The 19,400-nt window shown below is 47.8% G+C and overlaps 1 protein-coding gene across 1 annotated transcript in view; it reads left to right on the forward strand.

Annotated features, from left to right (window-relative positions):
- The window catches only part of MYBBP1A (MYB binding protein 1a), a 50,891-nt gene extending 33,015 nt beyond the window's left edge, over positions 1-17,876 (forward strand). The window contains exons 24-27 of the mRNA XM_015295967.4: positions 4,633-4,746; positions 14,587-14,688; positions 15,861-15,985; positions 17,253-17,876. Coding sequence (XP_015151453.2) covers positions 4,633-4,746; positions 14,587-14,688; positions 15,861-15,985; positions 17,253-17,757 — 846 coding nt within the window. The 3' untranslated portion in view covers positions 17,758-17,876. The remainder of the gene's footprint in view (positions 1-4,632; positions 4,747-14,586; positions 14,689-15,860; positions 15,986-17,252) is intronic.
- The last annotated feature ends 1,524 nt before the right edge of the window (positions 17,877-19,400 follow it).

Below are 19,400 nucleotides of genomic sequence, written 5' to 3' on the forward strand. Positions count from 1 at the left end.
TGGAAAGCAAGCTCTTTCAAAGCTGAAGACTGCTCCCTTGGAGCCATTCTCTCCATCCCACACCCAATGTAAGCATAAAAATAGAGCGGTGGAACTGTGGGAGTAGAAGTGGGGATAGATTAGCACTTGCTTCATGGCTTTGCATGCTGTTAGTTTTCTTTTTACAAAAGCTTTGACAGTAATTAGAAGAGATATCCATGGTGCTCTGGGTGCACTGCCCTATAGTAATAAACGACAAGTTATTCTCTTAGAGCCCATAGACCTGGTAGCTGGAGCTTGCTGTGCTTTATTATTGCTGTTGTTGGTTTTTAACATGTAACAAACTGCAGGTAGCTGAGGAATTGATTCCATGGTTGGACTCTTTCTTAAAATGCTTGTTTAGAATTTCCCATATTCTTGGCACACGTTCTCTTACCCTGGTAGGGTCTGTCAGGGATGCGGTGTATCCATCTGGCTGTGGTCTCAGAGGCCTTGGGAAGCACCATTATTTTTGGCCATATCCCCATGGTTGTAGAATGGTCTTAATGCTGAGGATTACCTACTGAGAGATGCTGCTTTGTAATGTATTCTCGCATTGAATCAGATGTGCTGGCAGGTCAGGTAATGCTGCTGTGTGCATGCCAGAGGCCCTGGAGGTGTGACACCACCTGTGTATTTTTGTCTCCTTGTCTCCCAGGAGCAGTGAGATGATGCTAGCACCAAAGCTCTTGATGTTCCTTCAGTCCTAAGAATAGGTTTTGAGTTGCACAAAATAGTCCTTTTCTAGGGTTCTTCGTGTGTGTGTGTATTTATATTATCTTTATATATATATAAAGGGAAAAGGAAGCACTTGCTGCACTGGTGGCATGTGATAAAATGGATGTTTGCTTTCAGTAAGGAGGCAGTGGCTGAGTTGGCAGGGGTTAATCCACAGCTCACCATTTAAATAGGCACGCTGAGTGCCCTGGCCTTTCCTGGAAAGGGTAAAGGCAGTTGTATAAGGCAGCCACATTGCTCTCCTCTCTCGAGGTAGGTGAGCACATCTGGGAGTTACCGGCACACCTCAGTTACTGCAGGGAGTGCGTTTCCCACTGCAGAAAGAAATGTTGGCTGTTTATAATGAATGGCATTTTGTGTAATCATTTCAGATAAGAAAGGAATAAACAAAGCTGACAGAAAATCACAGGGTCAGCACTACTGCTATTGTTTGTTCTCATCTCCCACGTGGACTGATAATAAGCATTTCTACCTCATTTAGTCATACGGTTTATGGATTTATTTGGGAGTCTATGTATGTATCTTTGCTTGAATAGACTTCACTTATTTATTTCTATACCATTTTATGGCATTTCTCTTCTTCTCTTTTTTTTTTTTCCCCCTTTTTTAACTGAAATTAAGAAGAAGCTTTGAGAAGGCAACTGGGTGGCTCCCAGGGCATAGATGGGCTGCAGCATCCTCCCCCTTAATTAAAAGCTCTCACTGCTTGTGAATATTCTCACATGTTTCAGAGGCTGTGCATGGTGGAGGGGCATTCTCTTCTGAACTGGAGCAGAGCTCAGTAGCTGTTGCTCTTGGGTCTTCTGCTATTTCTGTCTGTGTAGTGCAGATAATACTTGGCTCTTTTGCAGGACTGTCATGAACACAACAACTGAGAAAATGCCTCTGGAGAATCCTCGATGAGATTCTGGCAGCTTCCAAAATTGCCAAATGTTTGTAGACATTGCAAAAAATCAGTGATGCTGGAACAGGAGAGGGAAGCAGCGAGGCTGTTGTCGAGCTCCAGGTCTCTGCTGAACCAAGTTTCAAGTTATTGGTGTTGATAAAAGAAGGAGAATGAACTGCAAAAAGAGAGCCGTTTGTTTGTGATTTCAAGGCAGTGGTTCCTGGGGATCTGTGTCTCTTGGGGTCTTTCTGAAGTTTGCATAGTGTTTACAGTATTCTTAGCCCCTCTTATATTCCATAAGAAAGCATGTGTTATTGGGAGAAGCTCCTGAAGGTCACAAAAGCATTTCCTTGTGGACTGTTTAAAACGCTGTTTGTGGATTCCAGCAGGGGCTGTTCTGCAAGGCGTTGTCTCGTGACCTTTCTGCTGGTGGTTTGGCATTTCCCAGCAGGGAGCCCCAGCAGTACATCACAGAGTATGGCTGAATGGCCATGACTGCAGGCTGCTGCTGTGCAAAGTGCATTCAGTGGTCCAGCAATCTTCAGGTGACATGCTCATAAATGCAGTGGTGGTACCTTGCTCTAAAGAGCAGCGTGGTGGCTCTCATGCTTTGGTTTGAATGGGATGCCATCAGTGGGAGAGTGGGCAGTGCTGTTCCTTAGTGGATTTACCGTGGGACTGAGGTTGAAGAATTGGGTTTAAGTTTTCTTTCTGCCAATGGTTTTCTGGCTTTCTCCACTCACGTCAGCTCCTCTCTGTGGTTTAACTTTCTCTGTTTAACTGTGCAGCTCGCTGTGGAAAAACAGGCTGTATGAGAGCTACGTGTTCCTAACCAGAGCTATGATCAGAGGAGTCAGTGGCTGCGTGATAAGCACGATAACCATGAAGTACAGCACAGAATGGTGCTGGGCACACAGGACGTTGGCATTATTGGTGTCACGTTTGCTCTCCAGCTGAGATACTCCTAATCTAAATTTGATTTCAGCCAACAATCAGATCTTTTATTTTACTTTCATTCCTTCAAATGAGAAAAGTTCATGCTTGGTACTAAATTATCACTGGGTTAAAAACAATCAGGAAACACAGGAGTGTGTTGAGTACAGCAGCAGCAGTGTTCTAATTACACGGAAATCAAACGTATTTTCTCTTTGAATCTCAAATATGAGTTGGAGGCATGAAAGCCATGAGATGAGTGTGACAGAATTGCTGCACAGTGGTAGCACCAGCCAGGATTCCCAGCTGACTGGGTGTTTTGACTTCCCAATCTGCAGCCCACAAGGAATGCTCAGTGGGTTTTTTTCCTTCCCTTTTAGATTGTTTTCAAGCTCAGTGCTTACTGAGGACCGGATCTTGTTTAGGATCTCTCTCTCAGTCCAGCATTTGGGTCTCAGGTCTCCAGAGATGGGGAAGAGATGAAGAGATGGTGCCTTGAGGTTTATGACCCTGCCTGTGCCTTTCAGGATGAGCGATGGCCTCACATTTGCTCTGGGGTCACGTTCCCTTTGGAATTGCACTGGAGTGACTTTCCGCTACGTTTGGTACATGCAGGCAGACGTGCCATAATTTGTTCTGTGAGATGCAGCCTCCCCATAATTACAAGGAATACGTAGGCTTGCCTGCCTCAAACGTGGCATTAGGGCTCTCTCTCATTAAATCAACATAAATCTTCTGGCATAGTCTCGTGGGTCTTCCCCCTGCCTTTCCTCCTCCAAGCAATGAACAGAACTACTGTTTGCCAGTGAAGGCTTGCTCTATTTGGATAATTCTCTCAATTGGCCACACTGGTGCAAACTGGAGGTAAGCTTAGAGATGGATAACCCTCCATCATAGGAGCCTGAAGTATGGGGAACATGGACCTTCCTGAGTTCTTCAGGCACTGTGTTCCACTGCCTACAGCTTGCTGCTCTCTGGAACTCTCGGGATGTCTTCTCTTCCCTCACCTTCAATTCTTCAGTAAATAGCTCCCCAGAAAGGCTCCAGTGTGAGCACCACCAGCATGGCCATTTCTCAGCACTGTGTTGTTCAGATTGCCTCTTTTGTATCTAAGGAGTACCTGAGGGCTGGGTTCGGGCTCAGCTCTTGCTTCCTTTGGATGAGATCAATTCCTGATATAATTCCCAATGATTTTTTGTATTAATACCTGCCTTCATTTTTGGTCTGCACGATGGCAGCTAGGGGCACTAATTTGTCTTTATATGTGGATAGTACTTGCTCACAGACTGTGTGCTGTTAGGAAAACGTTCCCTTTAAATCCTCTAAATCATTTGCACTAATCCTCAGTAGTGTATTATCTGCATTTCCATCATTTGCTTTTGCACAGTACTGTGTTTTTCTTGTGCATAAGAAAGCCTTATAATAGGAATTCCAGAACAGAAAAGGACATAGGAGATGACTGCAGATTACTGTTGGTTTTTTAGAGGCTACTTTTTCAGTGCTGTGTTAATATGTAGGCTTAATGAGCAAGTTTGACTCCAGGGCAAGATTGAGTGCTGCTCTGAACAGCAGTTTTCATCTAGAGTTTCTTTAAAAAGAAGTATTTGCTAACCTGCTGCCTTTTATTTTTGTTTATTTGTGTCTACTCCATTTGTCAGGGCACAGTAAAGGGTAAAGTCATGCAAAGGGCTGCCTGAAGACTCTGGAAACTGTAAATTGATGTGCTCTGACCAGATATGAAAGCATGTTTTGGGTAGTAATGCCTAAATGTAGAAGCAGCATGATCCTTTCCATCCCCTTGGACTTGGACTTTTGAATCTGCTGTGTTCAGCCAGAAAGTACGACCCTCTCTCCTGAGGAGTGACTTTGTCAGGGTCTAGAGAGTGTTTTCCAATTGGATGATATACAGATTGGTGAGGATAGGTAGTGTCTGTAACACACTGCCCTGATGCTGTGCTTGACTGTTTGCTTCAGTGGGGTATTTGCATTGCTAACACCTTCCTTCGAGAGCATCAAGTTTCACATCTCCTCATGCCTCCTCTCCCTTTCTCTTTCAGGCCCAGGCGTGTTTGCTTCTCCAGAAGGTTCTGCCACTTCGTGAGCTGAAGCTCTCCACCACCAAGGAGGAGTGGGAGGAACTGATCAGAGAGAGCATCAGCCAAGTGACAGAGGTAACAAGTTTCAACATGTTAAATGTATGGACAGCACCTGATGGGCGCTGTGTTCACTGGTGTGGTGGTCTCGTGGATCTGGAGTGTGAGGCTGTGCTCCACTTAACTCATCTCTGTGGGGTTGTGCCTGCTCACACCAGGGCTGAGTCGTGTCCATTGGGCTAACAGCATTCTTGTATTGCTGCTGTTCAGAGTGTGGAAGAAGTGTTCCTGGTACACTCGGCAGTGCTTGCGTGTGGGACCATCAGAGGGACACAGTTTTAGGGAAAGCACTCATACAGGTCAATTTTAGGCTGCTTCAAGTTTTGAAATGCAAGCATTGTGAATATTGACTAAATTTCACAAAACATTATGGGAGTTCTGTCTTTGAATATGGACTGGGGCCATGGCAACAAAGCTGAACTACACTGGACTTCTGGCTCCTGGTGAATTGCAGGCCTTCTGGACCAGACTCCTTTGCTAATGTTGTTTTCCAGGGAAACCTCTAAATACATTAGCCAACAATTTATACAGTGATACAGAAATCATAGTGCAGTGACAAGTGTGGGCGGTACCTGTGAAGGCAGCATTTTTGGTGCAGCTGTTCCGTAGAGGACAATCTCTGAGACAGGCGATTGAGTCATAGAATCACCAAGGTTGGAAAAGACCCACAGGATCACCCAGTCCAACCATCCATCCATCACCGATAGTTCTCATTAAACCATGGAGGAGCAAGTGCTTTCCAATCGTCTTGTAGATTGACACGGGGAACCAAACAGACAAATGAGTGTTGTGATGTGGTGACTAAACTTCATGACATGGGAGATTCCAGTCTTGGTGTTCCTACCTAACTGCAGGTGCGACCTCTTTCATTCTTTGCTTCTTTAAATGCTAGTTACATGGTAATTCAGTCCATTCTGTAATTTGCCACATGGGAGCAGAACAATTAGCTCTGTTTTCTTTGGTTGAGGCGGGACAAAATGTAAGCAAGTTTAAATCAAGGAATTCAGAGGTGGTGATTATAATTCTTGAGGAAGCAGGTAATCCTAGGTTTCATTAAATGCCTTTATTTAAAGATGACATCAGGAATCCAATGGGTGGAGTTGGGTATGATTTTGTTTTCCAGCTACACAAACATGCCACTCCCCCCAGCATGGTCATCTCCATGTTCTTCTCCAGTCCCTGCAGGACTCGGACTGATTCACTGGGAAACCACAGTGCCTTTATGCTGTCCTTTTCAGGGAAGGTTTAGCATCTTGCCACCCATCCAGCACTGTAATGAGCTCTGCTACCAAAGCTTCCTTAGTGTCTTTTTATTCTGTGGTCATCTGTGTTTAAAGACAAATTCCTGGGAGATAGCATCAGTTTGTTTGGGCTGTCCGAGGTGCACTCTGTGGGCAGCAGGCCTTCTGCACTATTAACTGCTCGTGGCACATGGTGCTCTTTTGGGCCATCCTAAAACTCCTCTGACATAACATTCTTTCAGAGTGCTCTGTAAGTATTTCCCCCCCCCCCCTTCTTCCTTTTTCCTCCTCTTGCACCAGCACAGTGCTGTGTGACTCTGGCTGTTCTTTTGAGTGCTGCTGAGGTGGGGAGGGATCAGAAATGCACACTTCACTGAGCAGTTGTAAAAGCACACAGAGACATTGCTGTGTAGTAGAACAGTAATCCTATCATGACTGATCTCTTCTGGAGATGCTAAAAATCCCTTTTAGCAGGAGGCTGGAAGCAGAGCAAATTTAGAATCTGTGGAAAGTATACATTTGTCAAAGGGAGTAACCCACCATTAAAATAACTTGCTATTAACTCTGAATCTCCAGTTGGAAATTGTCTGCTTGTCTGAGGGAGGAGCTGCAGGACAGGTGGAAGTCACAGCTCAGTGCTGAAATCACGGGGACTGTTAGTTAAGAGCTTGGCCAAACAATGCCCATTCCTGTCCCTGAGGTCTGCGTGTGCCTCTGCTTATCTAGAGGGCAGGGAGGCCCTGTGCAGAACTGCAGCTGTGTCCTGAAGCTCAGCCTCATTGCCTTTCATCTGAGACCTGTTTTGGTCTGGGGTGGGTGTGAGTGTAGGTAACTGTTGGCATATGAGTCCCAGGAGAACCCGGGCTGAGCAGCAGTTCACGCTGCTGTGAAAAATGATAGATGTTTTTTTTGATGGTTTTATTGTCCTCCCTCGTGGTGAAAGGTCTGCATTCGCTGTCATTGGCTGTTCTGCCACTGTACTTCAGAAATAGCTTTTTTAAGAGGCAAAAATGATGACACAGAATTTTATACCATGCTTTGACTCAGTGAGAAGTCTGAAGTATCCTGGGGGGGCCACTCTTTTTGCCGTTGCAGGTGCAGTGCTGTGGGAAAGGGCAGGGTGCTATCTCCAGATTTCTGCTTTCTCATTCTGGGTTGCCTCAGTGATGCACTGCGTCCCTGCAGAGCGCGCGGTGAGGAGCTGGGATGGTTTGGGGCAGTGATGTGTGGTGGAACTGGGCAAAGAGCAGCATGAGAAAATGGCAGGCTTGGATATCATCAAATGATCTGTGCAAAACCAGGAGGCAGATGAGGGGGAGTCAGCCGCCAGGAACCTTAAATGAAGGGACAGCTTCCTGAAATAGCAGCTCTGGCTGCTGCGGGGCAGTGGCTCTTGTGCTTACATAAGCTGATGCGACCTTGTTTGTTCTTAAGACATTAAGGCATGCTTATAAAACATATATTGCAGTCATGAGGGATTCATGTCTGCTTCTCCTTACTGTCTAAGCAAGTCTTGGTATCTCTGGGGTTACTTTGGAGCTGTGTTTTCCCAGTGAGAGCGCTACTTGCTGTTGGTGCTCTTGATGTTTTCTGGTTGGTTTCCTGGGCAGAAAATCCCCCAGGCCCTGGGTCTGCCCTGGGAGCTGTCTGTGTTGGACAGCAGCTGCAGTGAGGGAGCAGAGAGAGCTCTGGTGTGGTTTTGGCCTCCCCGGTTCTCAGCAGGCTCCTTCGGTTGAAGCAGAACCTTGCTGCAGATGTTCAAGAAGACCCCGCTGTTGGGAGTGCAGACAAGCCAGTTGTGTTTGTGGTATAAAGAACCATACAGAATGGCCTGGGTTGAAAAGGACCACAATGATCATCGAGTTTCAACCCCCCTGCCATGTGCAGGGTCGCCAGCCACCAGACCAGGCTGCCCAGAGCCATGGCTTCATGTTGTAAATGTCAGAGCTCACCTGGGATGGTGTAACACCTCGCAGAATCTTCTTCCTCTCCCAGACAGCTTTGTTCTTTTATCAGGAGGCTCCAAAGCGTTTTACAAAGGAAATTCCAACCAGTGAGTTGTTGATGTAATGAAGAAAGTATTTTGCAGAAATCCAAGCGCTGATGTATTTAGTTTACTGCAGTTGTGCTCCCTGTGTTACAGATGACACTCTTGGCTGGGAAGTGAGCCAAGATCCAAACTTTGGTCTCTTGGGCCATCCCAGAGGCTCTTTTTCTGCTTGTACCATCTGACCGCTTCTTCACTTGGCTTCAGAACAGCTCAGCGTGCTGAGCAGCAATGTCTGTCCTCACGTTATCCAAGGAGGAAGCTGGTTCTTGTTGGTTCAAACTGCCCTGTGCAGTGGGGCCCATGGGCAGACCTGGGAAGCCCAAATTCCCCCTTTCGTGTTGGGAACCACTGCACAGTTCTGGTGAGGGATCTCTGTGGGGTTCATAGAATCACAGAATATCCCAAGTTGGAAGAGACCAGTAAGGATCATTGAGTCCAACTCCTGGAATTTCACACGCTGTCTTTTTGATTCCATCAGGCTACTCTCAATTTGATCTTCCATCTCTCCTTGTTGTCATTGTGGGCACGTTTTGGTGTTTGTCCTTCTTTTTAGATACATTTCTGTTTCCTTTCCGATGTTATGAAATTGCTGTCATGGCTTTAGAGTGATCTTGAAGCTATGCCAGTCTTTTAGTAACTCATTGACAGATTTGGGGCAGGAAGCTTCAGGATGTGAACACATCGTTTCATTCCCCTTTTTTGTCATTCCTTTCCCAGGGACTGGCTTGCTATCCTGAACTGAGGTCCGTGTGTAACTCCCAACTTATGCTTAAATACCCCGTTGTGATGTATAAATCGGGGAAGTGGGAAAGGATTTTGAGGAATATGCCACAGAAAGCAAGTTCTGATGGCTGAGCAACTTCAAAACCAAACAGCTGTCAGAAGAACTGTTGGAAAAGCTTCTTTCTCTGGCTTGTACACAGCTGTTTCCTGAGGGTTTCCTTTGTCTGTCTTCTGTATGAAGTACATCATAGGAAGGGCCCAACTTTACTGCTTTCTTTGTTTCTTCTCTTCTTTTGTCCGCGTTGTATCCTGCATAAGATCTAACAAAAGCAAATAGTGCTCAGGTTGGCTGTTTGATCTCCAAATAGGATGAAGGCATCGTGAAATGCCAAAATGCACACAGAATCCAGGAGCCAACTTCAGTGCCAGACCGAGGCGCTTCCAATTGCCAGTATTGGAGATGTTCAGATGGGTGTGCACGTAACCCTACAGAGGTGCATGCGATGCCTCCTTTCCCTTAGGTGATGACTTAGACTTGAACCAGAGGGGCAGCTGTTTGTAGAAAGACATGAAGGTAGACAGGTAGGGTTACATGGCCACTGCAGAGACATAGTTTGGAAGTTGCTCTGTGCCCTCTGAAGTCTCTCACTGCATGGTATTCGAGCATTTGTTTTTGAGTGCTTCAGCAAGGAAGGCATTTAAATAAAGCAGCTGGAGTCACTCAGAGGGTGAGGAGGGAGAGAGGGTTATGCTGTGTGGCCTTCCAGTATAGACATGCCCTTCATTTCTGAAGGGCATCACATTTTATTATCGATGTCTTAATTTGTATGGAGATAAATTATTAACAGTGACTTCATCAAATCTCTAAAAAGCCATTCTTCATTTTTTTTCTTGAAGATTGCCTGAGCTTTTATCTGTCCATCCTCATAAATTCTTAATTCGTTGCCCTTTCTCAGCCTCTTAGCTTGTAAAATGAGGCCAGGAGTGATTTAACTGATATCTCTGACGTGCTTTCAGAGTACCGGGTGTCTCTGTGGAGAATTCATTCTCCTCTGTTCCTTCAGCTGTCCTGTATGGCTTTTCCCTACTGTATTTGCATATGGTCTATGGAAAAAAATTATCAGATCTTTTAACTTGGGAAAGTGGTGGCATTTTCTTTGAGAACAGCTTCTTGATTTTAGGGCTCCTTCCTCTAATAGCAGCCAAAAGAAACATTGCAAAAAATGCCTTCTGATTACACCCTTCAGCATGTGGGGTCTGTCCCCTGCTCTCCAGGTCACTCAGTGAAGCAGCAGCTTAGCAGCTCCCATCTGTGTTCGAGCATTTCTTTACGATCTGTTTCTGCTCGAGATGCAGGGAAACAAAGTTTTGAGTCTTTACCCTTTCAGACTTCAGAACCTTCAGTGAGAGAACACGAAGAGAGGAGGGACTGACAGTGCTTCGTTCCTCCTTCAGTGCTCTTGGCAGCTGCTCCTGCAGTGGGTGGTGTGAGAAGCTCTCCGGGTGTTCGTGTACCCCGTGTGCATGGAGGTGGCTCTGGGGATGGATGGAAGCTGGTGCAGAGCAGCATCCTCGTCCCTCCTCGCCTCACTGCCTTCTGTTACTTAGCCCTAAGTTGGAGCTTGGATTCAAGTGAACGCTGTCATGAAGGAAGTATTTGGAGGTGGCCTGTCTGGGTTTGCAGGAGCTCAGTGCTGATTCCTGGCTCTGTCGTGGTCTGTGTGACTCAGTCACCTAAAATGGTGGGAATAATGCTGGTTTGCCTCTCAGGAGAAATGTGAAGAGTAATTACAGGTGAGACAAAGGCGCTTACATCAGATAATAACAGGAGCTATGAGCATGCAGAGCACTGAAGTACTTCATGTGGTTTTCAGTTCATTATTTGCCTCCAAAATAGCAGAAGACCGTGCCCCTCCCAGACCTCTTGGCTTACCTGGGAAATGCTCTGCTTTGGCTCAGGTAATGGGCATATGCTTGTAGGGCCCCAGCCCCACTTACTGGGACCCTTCCGCATGAGACTGCACCGTGGGAAGCTGAGCCACAACAGCAGTAAAACTGTGCCCTGTGGGACCTTGCATGCACAGTTGGTGTGCAAGCGTCAGTGCATTGAGTTCACACCTCTGCAACACCATCACTGCCTGACCATGGGTGTTCAGTGGGGAGGAAATGTAGCAGAGCTGTTTGCTGCTGGAGAAGGGTTTGCCTTAGCAACCCTGAGCTGTGCCAGGGGGTGTAAGGCTGTGCAGGGCCGGGGGAGGTGTGTTTTGCAGAAGGCACTTGGCACTGTATTCAGCTCCATTTATCCATCAGCACCAGGCATGGTATGGGGGAGGAGGGGGAAGGATAGAGACAGTGCAGTGTGTGGAAAGAATGCAGGTTGGCCAGGCTCCTCCGGCTCACCGACTGGTGACGGATCTGTCAGGCTGAGCCCACGGAGGGGAAGGGCTGTTTGTTTTGAACAATGAGATGGGCTGAAGGACGTGCTAGGAATGCAGAAATGGCAGTGTTCGAACTTTGGGCTCTTCTCCTGGTAGCAGAATGCTATTGTGGAGCCTGAGATGTTGTTGTGCCCTGTCAGACTGTGCAAAATGTGCACGGTGACTGAATTACTGCAGGCTCTTGGCTCTAGCAAACTCGTTGTATACAAACTTTGTGAAGAAGGAATGCAGTGAAATGCAATGAGAGCTGGAATGAAGGTCAGATGCTGCAGTAGCTGGGATAGCTCTATGTGTGATACAGGAGTTAGAAAGGTAAGAAACGACACCAACTGATAGGATGCAGAGGATGTGCTGTTCTTCTTATAGAAATCCTGGAAGCAGAGGACGTGGATCCAGGACTGCCATCCAACAGGAACAGCCAGAAGACTTTGGAGCAGCGTGCTTGACAAAAGAAGCCAAAACCTCTCTGCCAGCTGAGTCCACGTAGGGTGAGGCAGGAGCTGCAGTGCTGTACTGGCTTGAGATGAGATGGGAGTTCCTGCTGTGAAAACTGCCTCCATATTTCTTTCACTTTAGAAAGCGACCTGCCCAGATCCACTGACAGCTCAGATGTGCAGGTGTGATTAACACAGATACTGCTGAGCTGGACCTGGAGCTGAGGTTCCCTGTCAAGAGGGCCTGGCTGTAACTGAAAAAGCAGAGTAACAAATGCAGAAATTGACAGAAGAATAGCATAACCAGCAAGTGGTGTGAGCGTGGCTGTTGAGTATAAGCCGTGTGCTCCCTGCTTTTAGTGTTAAGTGATTGGGTATGTGACTCCTGGGTTGGTGAAGGGAGAGCTGGATGCCTTTGCAAACAGCACCGTGGCAGAGGATTGCAGGTCAGGCTGTTGAGCAAGCTGCCCTACAGTATAGCTGGGGGCAAAACCACTGCTTTCACCTTCAGTTTTGCTACGTAAAATGGTGGTACCTTGTGTACATTCTTTGTAATCAAATTGGTGTTTGAGGCTCTCTGAAGGGTGCTGCAGATGACTGAAATCTGACCTCTTTTTAAGGCATATTGGCCATATATTGCAGCTTGCCATCTGTTACATAATGATTTTCGCTTCACTTTTATGATTCTGTTTTATATGTTTCCCAGATGAGATCACGGTAGGCCTATAAAACGTTTGACCCATGCAATTGGGGCAGCAGTGCTCATTTCATCTTTCAGATAGCAGAGTGAGGGAGTGAACCAAGGCAGTGTGCTCTGCAGGCCTGCAACATACAGACAATGCTTGGCACCACATGTAGCAAGAATTTAGGACAAACAGTTGGGAAAGCTGCTTTTGAGGTTTGGATTCAGTTCCCATTGGAGAGACTTGGGATTTCATTCCTTGGGAGCAGTCCCTGTTCGAAGTGAGCTTCCTTTATGCAATCAGAGCAGTGTGTTTATTGATGTTGCATTCTGACATGAATCTCAAGTGCTCTGCTGGGTACGCTCACTGCAGTGGGAGCATGAGAGTGAAGCAATGTGTGGCAGAAGATACCATCTCACATAACAAAGCATGGGGAAGGACATGGGAGAGTGGTGGTGAGATCGGGGTGATAAAGGACACGGGCTGAGCAGGAACTGCACTCAAGACTTGAAGGAGGCATGAGTGTCCCCACCATACTGCATACAGAAGGGCTGGCATTTTGGGGCTCATTGGAGTAAATTGCTTCTGTGTGCTTTGTGGCAGAAGGGAAAGGGCATGCACTGAGAAATAGTAACATTATTCTGGATCTGGCTTCTCAAATCCATCCTGACTGTGGACCAGAGCATTTTGTGCATTCTGTAGTATTTAATTATCTGCTGTTTTTGTTGCTGTTTTGTCCTCTGGCTTCCCTACCCAGCTGCATTGTCTTCTTCCTCCTTCCATGGTCTTGAAGTGCTATTTAAAAGCGATCCATGTTAGTGGGGAGCTGTTTGTGTGCACCTGAATTGCACTGGATTGCCTCTGGCTGTTTGTGCTGGTGGAACTGTGCTTATGTTTCCAGACTCATGCAAAATACCTCCTTTGATTCAGATGTTTAATCTTACTGCACTGATGTCACTAGACCAGTGGTATCGTCCATCTCCATCTCCTATTTGTTCTACAGTTCTGCATGAAATTGGTTGGCACTCCAAATTAGATGCACATCCCAAATTTCCAAGCACCTGACAGCTGCTTGTGGACTTCTAGAATCAATCCCTCAATCTGCATCACCTATCTACAATGAAAAGAAAATGCAATTTGCTTGAGTTCCAGCTGGCAGAACATGGCAACTTTCTAATAGAAGGAACCCTGTCCATTGGGTTCCCATCCCTGGAGGTGTTAACAGCCAGGTTGGATGGGATCCTGGGCACCCTGATTGTGATGGCTGGCAGCCCTGCCCATGGCATGGCATGGGGGTTAGAACAAGATGATCTTTAAGGTCCTTTTCAACCTAAGCTGTTTCATGATTGTCAGGTTGGCACGTTCACACTCCAGACAGCAGCAGCCTTGGCCGTGAGTGCAGCTGCCTCTGGAGAAATGGGCTGTGAGCGGCACAGCACTGACTCCAAAAAGCTTCTGTCTGCAAATCCTGTCTCACATTGGTGTAACCATGCAAGCTGCAGGGCTTGCTGTGCTGTGTGCACTCACAGAAACATAGCAGGGAAGAAAGCTTCATGTAAGCAGGGCTGCAAGGACCTGCTGCAGGCAGAGGATCAGTGCCCCAAGCCCCTGGGTCACCTTTTGGCTCCCCCTGCCTTTTTATAGCTATGTTCTGCACTTCTCAACTTGTCAATAACTGGCTGTTATTTGACCTGTCTCTGGAGTGATTTCCTCTAAGCCAGACCTTTCAGTGTCTCAGAAACCCTACAGCACATAAAGGTAACACGAAGAGATGAGATTTTCTCCATTCTTTTCAGTGGATTTAAGCTTGATTGACAAGCCCTGTTCTAGTGCTGGCACCTGGGATTTCCTTGGTGTGCTAATGGATTTTTGCATTAGCTCTTTGCGTGCAAATCCCAGCTTCTGCAGCTGAGTTGGGTTGTCCCTCAGGTGAGTGTTGCCTGGCATTCTTTGGGCCTTTCCGTGGGGGCTCATTGTCTCCCTTCTTTTTCTCCAGGAGGCAGCAACATGTCCCCAGCTGTGCTTTAGCTTAGAAACTGGGGAGAGCTGCAGAGTTGTGCCTTTGTGATATACTTGTGCTTATTTTGTTCAGCTGTTCTGTAATTAACCTGGGCACAGCAGCTTCCACCGTGTTCCCTCCTGAGCACTGCCAGAGTTTGGTGGGCTTTGCTCTTGCAGAGTTGTATTGGTGACAGGTTAATTCTGCTAATCCCTGCCTGTTTTCTGCTTTCTCCTGAGAAGATGGATTTATTTCTCCATTTAATGCATGCTTCTCCCTTTAATTTGCAGAGTTTGAAAGTGGCTGACAAGTTAAGGGTGAAAGCTGAGAAAGAGAAAGTTGCCAGGAGCTTGGAGCTGCTCAACTTCCTCCTCAAAACCGTGACACAACAGGTGAGAGTGGGACTGATCCTGTGTGCTTTGTGCTCTGTGACACACTGACTGTAGGGCCAGTGGTTCTTCTCCTTCTGAATCCCACTGAGGTCTCTGTCGGATGTCACGCTCGGATTCTGTGACTGCTCTGCCACTTCATCTCACTTCACTTCGTACCAGAGGTGCCCCTGCAGGGATTGCCTGGCTGGATTTGAGTACAGAAAATTCTGAAGGAGTGATCCACAGCTCTTGAGAGCTGATCTCCAAGAACCTGTTGAAAGATTTGTGCAGCATTCTGCAAACATATGTGGTATCTCCATTCTTATCAGGAGAAATACAGCCTAGGGTGCAGTGAGGGTGAGCTGGGCTTCGCCTCAGATGATTGCTCTTTCCTCTTCACTGAACCCCAGAGACTGATTACCTGAAACTGGGACTTATCCAGCAGCTTTTTGAGTGGGAGCGATGCATTCAGCCCTAAAGAAAAGGGCTTTTTTGAGCATGAGGTTTTCTGTAGGTGACAAAATAAGTTTCCAACATGGTCTTATTTACTAGAGCAAAATAACACAAGCAGCGTAATTGCTGAAGCCCAGTTTCCTACTGATAAGCACTGAACCCACAGCACAGCCTGTTTCTTTGTGAAGACCTAATAGGAAAGTGGGTGGGGAGAGAGATTATTTCCAGGGCTCCTGTAGCACTGAATAGCCTTGGAGACACCCCTTTCTGTCTGGTTTCACTGAAATTGGCCCGTGGGTCACAGGAGCTGTAAGAAGCAGTTGGAGGCAGTGTGATTGCATCCTTTAAAAACCAGGCTGAAAATGCTGCTGCTTTGCTGTTAGATAGGTACACAGTACATAATCTTCATCCCTATGCCCCCGGTCATGGTCTGTAAAGGAAAAAGGACTAAAGGACCTTTCTGTCCCTTTCATGCCGGTACAATTCCAGCTTAGACTCATGGCAGTCATGCTAGAGACGAGTTTTCAATAAAACTTTGTACCTGCTGGGGGCATGGATTGCCTATTTTTGCCCCCGCATTGAAGTGTTGCAGTGAATGGGCTCAGGGCAGTGGCTTGGAGAAACCAGGCAGCTCGGTTGTTCCAGATGCGGTTTTATCCTAAGGATGGCCCGTGCACTGCAGCCATGATTGCCCCGTTTGAGCTCGTTGCTGACTGTCGTTTTGCACTTGCCTCTTGCAGAAGCTGCATGTGGAGTTGATGGAGCTGGACAAAGTGCTGGTAGCTCTGAACCAGCAGGAAAGCATTGGGAAGTCGGCACGGCTCGACTCTCTCTACTGGAATGTCATGCGATGGCTGAATTACACGTATGTATGCCTGGCACTCTGGCTTCTTGGCTCACCTGGGGGGCTGACTGCCTGTCCTGCTTCTCATCTTTGATGTGGGGAGGTAGGAAAAGAAACCAAGGCACCCCTCTATCAGGGACACTGTGTCAGGACCTTCAGCCCCCTCCAGTGATTTTGGGGCTCCTTGGTGCCTGGATCCCCAGCCACATTTGCTTTGCAGCTTTGAAAGCTGGAAAGCATTCAGTCTTTATGCCTTAATACTCTTGTGCTAAATGGCATCTGGATTTGAATTTTGCTCCAGGGGAAAAAGAAGGGCAGGAGCTTTTTCTCCTTTCTGTCAGTAGCTTGTAATTGGAATTCTTGCTTCCCTTTCCTTCTGGCAGTGTTAGTGATGTGCACAGTGTTCAGGAAGTGCTGGGTAGCTCTCCTAATGATTGGGATTTGCAGTCCCAGTGTGTGGGTGGCCTGGTCTGTGGGATCTCAGCACAGTACGGTTCTGGGGGAAATGCTTGCACGTGGCTCACTGTGAGAGGCTCATAGGCACGGAGGGATTGCACAAGGCACAGCCTCACACAGGTCGCTTGGCACCGTACTGCAAGGTCTGTCCCAAGATCAAGGTTAGTTTTAGCAGCAAGTAGAGACTGTGAAGGGGGATTACTCAGGGCCTGGTAGATAGGAAACACTGACTTTGTGCTACCTGGGGAAAGGATTGAGGTTTGCGGGTGCAGCCTGCTGTCACTGTTGGTGCCATTGTGCTGTGACACCCATAGCTCTTTGTGCAGGTATGTGGGAACAAGCTGTGGTTTGCACCCAGGGCTCCTGGAAGTACTGAGACAAGTGTTGTCAGGGCGGTTTTTTTATACTCTCAACTGACGCTGCTTGAAAAACTCTCCAGAAGGCTTTGCACTGAAAGCCAGGCCATGGAACTGGGACCTTCCTCATTTTCAGGATTCCTTTCAGGAGACTGAGCTGGTGCAGTGCAGCACAGACAGGCTTTGCTCAGGACAGACAGCATCTCTGCAGCCTCGCTTGGGGCCATGGGTGGTTCTGCTTGAGAAACGGGGCTTCTTTCTCCAGCCTCTGCATGCCTTTGCAGCCCCACGGCTCGGTTAGCTGTCATATCTGCAGGCTGGAGATCACCTCCAGGGATGACACTCATCCTCACAGCATGCCTGTGCTTCCTGCATCGTTCTTGTGCTCCTGCCTGTTTGTGGCTGCCTGCAACGGGGATTGCTTTGCTTCTGGCTGTAAAATGAGTTGCTCTTGATTTTTGGTGTTCTCTCTGTAGGAAGCCCAAGAAAGAGAAGACAGCCAATAAACCTGTGCAGGAAGCAGAGCCACTGAAGCGTAAGAAAAAGGGGTTCCTACCAGAGACCAAAAAACGTAAGAATCGCAAGAAAGCTGTCCAGGAGAATGGAGCAGCACCAGTAGCCAGTGAAGATGGAGACTCAGCAGCCCCAGAGGAGCAGCCACTGGGAATAGAAACCCCTGAGCAAAAAGACGGCCACCTGCCTGGTAGCAAGAAGCACAGGAAGCGGAACAGAGGGGTCAGAGAGAATGGGGTGGCAGTGGAGGGCAGCGGGAATGGAGCTGTTAATGGTGGAGATGCTGTGGCTGAGAAGAAGAAGAAGAAGAAGAGGAATAGAAAAAGAAAAGGTGATGTAGGCAATGAAGCTGAGCAGATTCCCGCGACAAAGAAAGCCAAGGGGGATGTCAACCAGGAGACCCAGCAGAAGCAGGGCAAAGCCAAGAAGAAAAGGAAAGAGAAAAAATCTGCCATGCTGCAGGAGTAAACTTCATGAACTCACCCCGGTCTGGCATGGCTAATGTGACTCAGAGGACTGTTTTAATATCTTTTATAACTATATTTTTATGCCCTCCTTGAATTTAAATAAACCTTCCATGATGCCAAGCTCTGAAGCTGCAGGTCTGACTTGTGTAGAAGGTTCAGTTGCAGCACAGGGATCCGTGTCCCCTCTGGCTCTGGCAGCGCCAAGCATCCCGAGCTCAGGAGCACAGACTCCATTTTTCTATGATAACCCCAAGGCAGAAGTGAGAGGCTTGCTTGGAGTCCTTGGGGATGTGGTTGGTGTGCTGACACTGCAGAGCTGTGTGGTTGAGCCCTGCGGGAGGTTCCCCTGAAGGGCTATTTCTGTGTTCCTCAGGCCCTGCAGTACTTGCAGCTTTTCCAGTCTGAAAGATGCTGTCTGTTTTAAATGCCTGAGGGTTAAATGGGCTTGTACATGCATATTCTGAGGTTAAATATATCCAATCTGGGCTACTCAGATGTCGTCAGTAACTAGCACGGTCTTGGTTTTTTGCTTTCCCCTGCACAGCCCTTTGCTGCTGGGTGCAGGAGGGCTGATGTCCCTGGTGATAGCGCAGGGATGTCAATAAAGCAGTGAAAACAATTGCAGTGGCTAATTGATTTGTTAGTCTGCCAGGACAGCAGACTGTGTGCAGCCTCATCCCTCCCTTCCTCTCCCCGACCTGCTGACCACCACGCTCCTGGAAGCTGGACCTGCAGGGCTGAGGCAGAGCAGAGGACCCAGGAGTTGGGCTGTTTCTGCAGTGCCTTTGGCTTTCTTCCTGCAGGTGGGTCTGTTCTACACCACATGGGTAAGGGCAAAGGAAATGTCATGTTGGTAGCAAAGGGCTGTGTTTGCCCATGGCTGTTTATGTGCCTTTGCAATGTCTTTTCTCAAATGGCATAAGACTCCCCAGGAGGCGGCTGCTGGCAGCAATGCGATCCCTTTCAGTTGCAGTGCCCTGGGAAGGCACAGTGCTCCTCTCACTTCTGTGTCCCAGCAGCAATCATGTGAGGTCTGCTGTGCATCCCAAGGAGTGAGCTGGCTTCTGGCAACCGCAGGTAAGGGCTGGAGCTGCAGTGCCTGCCTGCTGGCAGGGCTCAGCAATGTCTTTTCTTTCCCTGCATTTCGCGTTCTGCCCTTATAGCTCTTCCTCTGGCACCCCATGGATGCAGCAGTGAGGAGCACTTTGTCTCTGGAAGACACAGCCCGTGTCTGCCCTGGATGCAAAGGGAGAAGTGGACTGGAGCTGGGCTCTTCAAGTCTAACACCATTTGGGCAGAGGCACAGACTGGAGGCTCAGGCTGCAGGTTGGCAGCTGTGATGATGCAGAACTTCAGCCCTGATGTTTGCATCTCTGTGCAGATCTCCCACATTTGCAGTTTCCCCACCTCAAACACCAACCAGTTCTGAGCAAATTAGGGTTGGGCTCATCTTGGTAGAGCTTCTCTCCCAAGCCACCCATTAATCTGGAGGTTATTGTGGGGTCTTGCTGCTGCTGCAGCCTGCAGAACTGCTGCCAGTCATTGTCACCAGCTGGAAGGTGGCAAGCTGCTGTATGCCTTGTTAGAACCTCAGTTCCAGCTTAGCACCAGGATGTTGATGTGCCTCCTGATGTCCTGAGCGAT

The sequence above is a fragment of the Gallus gallus genome, chromosome 19, assembly GCF_016699485.2.
Source record: "Gallus gallus isolate bGalGal1 chromosome 19, bGalGal1.mat.broiler.GRCg7b, whole genome shotgun sequence".
Taxonomy (NCBI): domain Eukaryota; kingdom Metazoa; phylum Chordata; class Aves; order Galliformes; family Phasianidae; genus Gallus; species Gallus gallus.